Below are 8,758 nucleotides of genomic sequence, written 5' to 3'. Positions count from 1 at the left end.
GATACAGTACGTGATCAAGCATTACACTGCACTGGGAGATAGAGAAACCTTGTCTAATGCCTTGAATGTTGGTGCATGAAGTGCACCTGTTGCTTAACATTTCTATATTTTAGTCATTTAGCAGACGCTCTTATCCAGAGTGACTAACAGTAGTGAATACATTTTTTTTTTTTTTTTTCCCGTACTGGTCCCCCGTGGGAATCGAACCCACAACCCTGGCGTTGCAAAAAAACATGCTCTACCAACTGAGCCACACTGGACCACCCCCTCCACAGCCCATCACCAACAACACCACCACATTTTTGTACAATTGTAGCCTATATCTTTCTGATATTGGTAGCTTGCTACTAGCCTACACTTTGAACTAGACTTTCAATTGTAGCCTATATGCCAGGGTCTACAGCTGCGCTTCATTTTGACCTGCGGCTGGGTTTGGAGTTTGAAAAATGTATGCAGTCTACTGTAGCGCACTTAAATGAAATCATTAAAAATTATTCTATACAGACAATTACCACTTTCTAACGCCCGTGCATCAGGTCAGGTGGTTCATGGACTGACGTCACATTTTTGATAAATTGAGAAAAAGCATTAAGGGAAATTGGTCATATTCATTCCTGTTCATCTTCCTTCCGTCACTCGTGTTTACGGGTACTTAACTTGGTGTGACACAAAAGCGCCTTCAAACTCACACTGTGCAGCCTGGAAGGTAGGAGAATCGTTCGGAGATTTCTGGTGCTGAGCGCCTCAGCACTGACAGCTTCCGTGGATCTGCAACAAAAAGCGACACAGCAAGCCGCGCCAGTGATACACTTCAAATCAACGCATTATTATTCCGTGGACGATGGAAAGCGGTGGCAACACTTCGGACATTCCGTACCACTTCTCACATTTGGCCATGATGAACAATAGTGTTTTTTGTCGGAACTTCAGCGATAACGTGAGTATAGATGCCAAATGTGAGAGAACAGACAACCTAGCCAAAGACTCGACACCAGTGATCGTCGCGATTATAATCACGACTCTTTACTCTATCGTGTGTGTGCTTGGTCTGGTGGGGAACGTGCTCGTCATGTATGTCATTATCAGGTAAGATATCACAACTAATCCCAGGTTTTATAGTCTACACTGCCCTGACAATTGTCCAGATGTTTGGTAAATCCTAGCCTAGTCTAGGTTAGTCTTTGTAAATGTCAAAGTAATAGGAAAATCAATGGGCAGTAACCCGCCATAAAAGGGGACACCATGAGTAACTTGTTGCCTTTTATATAATGTAGAATATTATGTGGTAAATTGAAAGAAACAGGTTGTTTATAGATGAATATGGCACCCTGCTCAATAATTAATCTGAACAGAGCATGTGAAGGAATGGCACCAGGAGTGAGACGCATGTAAATCATGATATTGACCAGCAAATTGCTACATTATTTAGCCTGTGTAATTCATTAGGGAATTCATTACAACATGTGCTGAAGGCCATCATAAAAATAAAGCATATTGCTTTTTTTTGTCAATAGGCAGAGCATTGCACCATGTGTATTTTCATGTAGCCTAGTCAGAATAAAATGCAGCAAGAAAATGCATTGCAATCACAAGTTAATCAGACAATTACAAGTTACAACTCCAGTTATTAAGGAATTTTGATTCGCTAAAATGCAACGATTTCCAGACCCTCATAGTCAACATCATAACATTAGCTGCCATAGAAACCATTGATGTGGCACAGTAGAAACAATTGGCTACATAGGAGTTTAACATTATTTGTAATTATTGGTATTTAACTGTCATAAACACTTTACTTTGACAACATATAAAGATATTTTAAGGAGCATATGCCCCACCCTCCCAAAATGCATGTCAAATTGGCCAGAAAAATGACAAGGCCTGTTATTTTGCAATAATATTAAAGCGCAAAACAGTAATTACAGGCTTAACAGGTACAATATAACAATGTGTAATTGCACTATTATTACACTGAACCTGGCTATATGTCAATATTAGTATGGTCTATACCCTTTCAATGAAAAATGATTCACTAGGGTAAAGGCTCATTAGAAATGTATTGTATGTGTAGCCCTTGATATGCCCTTGTGAGACTGAGCAGCAGTCTGGCCTGCATGGAGACATTGAGAGGATGGATTGGCTACAAGACTGCTGATAGCTTTCTGATTGACATGTGTACATGTTACTTTGTTACCGGTCCCAGCATGCCTCACACCATTTTCTATACAGACATAATATCTTGTAGTCACAGGTGTGTTGATTGAAGGGAGCTTGTGCATATTTTAGCATGCTGTTGCCAGAGATGTGTTTTTAATTAAACAGCTTCACTAATGTCCTTCATATTTTACCAAAGGTGTTAAAAGCCTAAAGCTTTGAATCAGTTGAGTATCTCCAGTCACCAGCCACAATCCCACACTGTGATTGAAAGATGCTCAAGGCCAGCAGTAAATCAATGCTGTTTCTCAGAAATGTCTTCCTCAGCCGGGGTGGCCTTAGTAGGACATCAGCATTCGCCTGCTTCATTTAGTCTTTGATCAAAAGAGGAGATGACAACCAACTGATCTCTGCTGATGACATACAGTAGTCTAAGACTCCTGAGTACAGTTCAGTCTTATCCAGACATACTACTACCTGAGCTTGTCCAATAAGAACACAGATATTCATTAATCACAGCACAAGTTTCATTACGGTGTTCCCTACTGAACATGTGCCATATTGCCACACTTCACTATGACCCAGAGGCATGTAAGCTACTTTAAGCACAACCTCAAGAGAGTCAACTCCTTTGGGGAATTCAGAATACACTCACAAAGTCCTCCATTTACCCCAATGAACACCAGGGTGGTGAACTGATTGGCATTATGATTACACTTTTTTTTAAAGACAAGTAGCCTGAGATTGCTGTGCATAACTCGTGAAAATCATGCATTGACGTCAATGCATGATGTACACAAAATCAAGTTAGTCATTCCTATCTCAAATTTGGATTCTTTCCTAAGTGTGTACCAACTTAATAGCTCTAGTAACTGCAAAGGCCTTTTGAACCTTTATGTGTTAAAAGCAGCTACACTGTGGACAATGGTCATGCCATTAACAACAACACCTACCCCACCCTCAATCTTCCACCAGATCAGCGCTTTCATCCAGAAACTCTCACAAGCACAAACAAATGACAATCAGTGTCACCCACAGAATGATATCTGCACGCTCATGTGGAAAATCCATTCTAGTTGGCAGAAGAACTGCAGGAAACCGCAGGGAAAATAGTGCAGAGTGCTTTTTGTTGTCATGGAGACACCAAGGCTTTCTCTCCGACCATCCCTTCCCCCAGTCAGGCTACCAGACCATCCCTTCCCCCAGTCAGGCTACCAGACCATCCCTTCCCCTAGTCAGGCTACCAGACCATCCCTTCCCCCAGTCAGGCTACCAGCCCATCCCTTCCCCCAGTCAGGCTACCAGACCATCCCTTCCCCCAGTCAGGCTACCAGACCATCCCTTCCCCCAGTCAGCCTACCAGACCATCCCTTCCCCCAGTCAGCCTACCAGCCCATCCCTTCCCCTTGTCAGCCTACCAGCCCATCCCTTCCCCTTGTCAGCCTACCAGCCCATCCCTTCCCCCAGTCAGCCTACCAGACCATCCCTTCCCCTAGTCAGGCTACCAGACCATCCCTTCCCCCAGTCAGGCTACCAGACCATCCCTTCCCCCAGTCAGCCTACCAGCCCATCCCTTCCCCTTGTCAGCCTACCAGACCATCCCTTCCCCCAGTCAGCCTACCAGACCATCCCTTCCCCCAGTCAGCCTACCAGACCATCCCTTCCCCCAGTCAGCCTATCAGCCCATCCCTTCCCCTTGTCAGCCTACGAGCCCATCCCTTCCCCCAGTCAGCCTACCAGCCCATCCCTTCCCCTTGTCAGCCTACCAGCCCATCCCTTCCCCCAGTCAGCCTACCAGCCCATCCCTTCCCCTTGTCAGCCTACCAGCCCATCCCTTCCCCCAGTCAGCCTACCAGCCCATCCCTTCCCCCAGTCAGCCTACCAGCCCATCCCTTCCCCTAGTCAGCCTCTTGCAGTACAATAAAACACCTGGTGTGATCCATTCCCTGAATTGCTGTTAACACTTACATTTTTGGGTCACAAACAATGCATTCAAAAGGGTCAGCTTCATGGCCATATGTTCCTTCATGAACCAAAATGGTGGTTTATTGTTGTCAGGCTAGTGCTTGTTTTTTATCATCATTTTGAAGGGTGCAAAACATGACGAGGTAGGGAAATCAATTCAGGCTAAAATGTCCCTCTATGCACAAACAAAATGATTTTGATTAGTAAAGATTTATCATTTAAATTGTCCTCTTATCAACAGGTTGCTACAATGTATGCCTAATACGTCAGGTCCAACTCCTTTAAGGATCACACCCTTTTTTTCAATTTTCGCCTAAAATGACATACCCAAATCTAACTGCTTGTTGCTCAGGCCCTGAGGCAAGGATATCCATTTTCTTGGTGCCGTTTGAAAGGAAACACTTTGAAGTTTGTGGAAATGTGAAAGGAATGTATGAGAATATAATACATTAGATCTGGTAAAAGATAATACAAAGAAAAAAACTGTTTTATTTTTATTTTCTTGTACCATCATCTTTGAAATGCAAGAGAAAGGCCATAATGTATTATTCCAGCCCAGGTGCAATTTAGATTTGGGCCACTAGAAGGCAGCAGTGTATGTGCAACGTTTTAGACTGATCCAATGAACCGTTGCATTTTTGTTCCAAATTTTGTATCAAGACTGCCCAAAGGTGCCTAATTTGTTTATTAATAACTTTCCATGTTAAAAAATGTGCACTCTCCTCAAACAATAGCATGGTATTCGTTCACTGTAATAGCTACTGTAAATTGTACAGTGCAGATTAACAAGAATTTAAGCTTTCTACCAATATCAGATATGTCTATGTCCTGGGAAATCTTCTTTTTACTTACAACCTCATGCTAATCGCATTAGCCTACGTCCCGCAGGGGACCCACCGATCCTGAAGAAGTTTTAAAGGAGGGTTCTGAGCAAATCGCCAAATAATATTTTTCTGTAAGTGTTACCTGATCGATCATTCAACAACCCTTCAGTAATAACACATCTCCTCATTTCATGATGTTAGTTGGTTTCATAAAGCCACTTCAAAGACGTCCATGTGCTGGATGTCGTATGGGGATAGAAATGTGTTTGAATAGGCTCCACACAGTACTCTATGCCAAACAGCATCAGGTAAATGGGCAGAAAATACAGGTTAATACTAGTAGTTCCATCCTCTCAAACCCAAGTAAATAACGCTAACTCAGCCACCTATGGATCGCCAATAGGCAGCTTATGTCACACTGTGTTGGGCTCAATATGTTGGCTCTCCTTATGTCACACTGTGTTGGGCTCAATATGTTGGCTCTCCTTATGTCACACTGTGTTGGGCTCAATATGTTGGCTCTCCTTATGTCACACTGTTTTTGGCTCAATATGTTGGCTCTCCTTATGATTAACTCCTGATGTCTGTTGGCAGGATGAAGCATGCAGGGCAATCTCCCTCTTCTTATGCTCAATTACCTTCTATCTTTATTAAGGGAGATTAACAATATTGGTCTTGAAAGGTCAGCAGTGGTGAACAATTGTATTTCCACCATTGCCTCCCTCCCATAGGGATTGTCTTTCCTCAAGGTAAGATGAGGACAAGAACAGGACTGCTCCTGAACAGTAAATGTGTCTTCACAATATGATTGGTAGTAGTAGCTTTGTCAATGAATACATGACTGACATTGATTCAGTCTCCAGTCATTATATAATACAGATGTGGGATCTTAATTTGACCAGTTTCTCACAGCAACAGGAAATGTGAATTGTTGTGTAATTGACATTTTTGTAAGGGTTAGTGCAAATCCAGTCTGACATTTTGGAAGTTACACATTTTAGAAGCCTTTTTAAACCTCAAACACAATACAAGTTTGCGTTCCCTGCTGTGCAGGGTGATACAATTAAGATGGTTCTTATCTTGGTTCTCTCCACCATTGAAAGGATTCTAATTCAGGAGATGCCATAAAAAATGTCACACTTAAAAAAAAACGGTGTTTTTAATTGGACTCATTACTGTTTTCTTTGGCTCCTATATTAACTGTAGATTTTGTGATGATGGTTTTTGAGAGAACATGTCTTTGACATTTCCAACTGAATAATGTATTGTCCCTTTGACAAAGCTTTCCAGTTTTAAAACGCTGGAAAAAGAAAGACGTCAGAGTCTAAATTGCCCACTTTACATTTGAATATTCATCAGAACTTTAACTGGTTCGTACCAAAGGAACTCACCACATTGTTTCCATTATATAGGTGGGTATTAGGGAAATTGGGTATTAGGGAAATTGATTTCAATTCAAATGTTTAAAGAGGCCCATGTTGATTTTTGGGGGCTTTGGACCCCGCCTGAAACAATCTAGGAGAAACACTGTCTCGCGTGAATGTAATGGAAGGTTGTATCAAATATTTTTCGAACTAACCCAAGATACACCACAGCCTGTTGTTTCCAATGGGAGCAAATTAATCATAGTGGGCAAAACAAACAAGGAGGTGGACAGAGCCAAGCACGAGCTAGCGAGATCTTATTGGCGCGTTCTAGCATGCATTTGCATATTTACATTAGGGAATGTCTACTCTGTGAAGTACTCGTGCAATAACTCAATTCGCCCTCGCACTCCTTCTAAACAACACCATTTTTAGAAACTTTGGCAAACGGTAAAGTCTACTAAACTTATTCCAGTCTGTTCGTAACAGATTTTAGTTTTGGGAACAGAAAACTGTGTTGAGATCCAATGTTTTATCGATGAGAAAATGTGTAGAATGTTGGCCAAAATCCATCTCGCTCCATCTTCTCCCACTGCCAGCCACTGGGCTTCCATATTTGGTGTTGAGTGGAAATGCCCACCGGATGCTTCATATTTCTACTCTGGTGAAACATCTGGCTCATTGTTCTATCTGTGGCTGTATGATTTGATATGGGGAGAAGGTAATCACAAAAAGTAAGAGGCGATGTTCCGGTTGTTCCTTAGCAACCAGCCTTGATTGCATAGGCTACCCTGCTGCGCTGTTTCTGTGGTTATACTAGGTTACCATTCATTTCCTAAAATCAAACTGCATTTTAAGAGATAATCCAAACTAACCAATGTTTTGTAAACAGGCTCAACATACCATGGTGTGTTACTGCTCTATATCCACATAATCGAAATCTTTTCAAATCAAATCACATTTTATTGGTCACATACACATATTTAGCAGATGTTATTGTGGGTGTAGCGAAATGCTTGTGTTCCTAGCTCCAACAGTGCAGTAGTATCCAGCAATTCACAACAATACACACAAATATAAAAGTAAAATAATCAAATTAAGAAATATATAAATATAAGAATGAGCAATGTCGGAGTGGCATTGACTAAAATACAGTAGAATAGAATACAGTATATACATATGAGATGAGTAAAGCAGTATGTAAACATTATTTAAACATTATTAAAGTGACTAGTGTTCCATTATTAAAGTAACCAGTGATTCCATGTCTATGTATATAGAGCAGCAGCCTCTAAGGTGCAGGGTTGAGTAACCGGGTGATAGCCAGTAAGGGGACAACATAAATTGCACTAGTGTGGCTCTGATGAGTTCGGAGCTATTGTGAAAAGGCTTGTTTACGTCTGCTCTATGTCAACTATCACTATGCATGTGCATTAGGCCTTACAACATGCCGTGCTCAAAGGCCATGTGCAGGGCCGGCCCTAGCCCCCACCCCACAGTCAAAACATTTTGGTGGCCCACCTCTCGACGGCAGAGATAAAATGTAAGTTTTAAAGTTAATTTCCTGCAATTGGACACATTTTGCCATGGGGAGTAGAGAAAATGTAGCAGTTTTAAAGCAAGCTTTCTGCAATTATACACATTTTGCCACAACTTATGCCATGTTAATGATATCTGAGTGAGAGTAACTATCAAAATCAATAGGGGCCCCCGGGAGGTCAGGGCACCTGCCCTGCCTGCCCAGTTGGTATTTGGCCATGATTACTACACGTTTAGATAGCTGGCTAGACTCATTTACCAATCTAAAAATTGTTAGTTGACATAACAAGAGAAAAACTGCTGATGCACAACCACATTTTGAAATTGCACCTAGTGCATTCTACTATTGTAACAGTAAGTTGGGACCCCGACATAAGCTTATGTCACTTATGCCTGGAGCCATGTGTCAGCGGTGAATATCCAAAAGTATTTGCAAATCCGTTCCACTAGACATCACCTGCTGAATAATGAGAAAAGACAGCTGGCTGCGCAGGGATATCTGCTCTATTTGATTCGAGGTAACAGCCACCGGTGTGATCATGTCTGCCAGTCGAGCGGACCATCACACTCAGTAATTGCAGAGGCAGTTACTATGAGGCAGCTGAAGTGTTTTAGTGTTAAGCTGCTGTCTGTCTTAATCAGATACTGTGATGGCTGTGCTCCCTCTTTCATAGCGAACTAGTTGCCACTGACTAGAGGCAGACAGCACTGTTGCAGGAGGCGTCCTGTGCCATTGCTCCCTGCTACACATTTTTCTGCTGGGCAGCAGGTAGCCCAGCAGTTAAGAGTGTTGGGCCAGTAACTAAAAGGTTGCTGGTTTGAATCCCTGAGTCCTCTATGTAAAAAATATGTTGTGCCCTTGAGCAAGGCACTTAACCCTGGTTGCTCTGGATAAGTGTCTGTTAAATGACA

The 8,758-nt window shown here is 42.2% G+C and overlaps 1 protein-coding gene across 1 annotated transcript in view; it reads left to right on the top strand.

Annotated features, from left to right (window-relative positions):
* Positions 1–524: 524 nt before the first annotated feature.
* The window catches only part of LOC106610780 (delta-type opioid receptor-like), a 30,491-nt gene continuing 22,257 nt past the window's right edge, over positions 525–8,758 (top strand). The window contains exon 1 of the mRNA XM_082978283.1: positions 525–1,086. Coding sequence (XP_082834409.1) covers positions 842–1,086 — 245 coding nt within the window. The 5' untranslated portion in view covers positions 525–841. The remainder of the gene's footprint in view (positions 1,087–8,758) is intronic.

The sequence above is a fragment of the Salmo salar genome, chromosome 01, assembly GCF_965601325.2.
Source record: "Salmo salar chromosome 01, fSalSal1, whole genome shotgun sequence".
NCBI lineage: Eukaryota > Metazoa > Chordata > Actinopteri > Salmoniformes > Salmonidae > Salmo > Salmo salar.
Note: the sequence above shows the minus strand (reverse complement) of the source record. Positions and strands in the feature narration are given on the sequence as shown.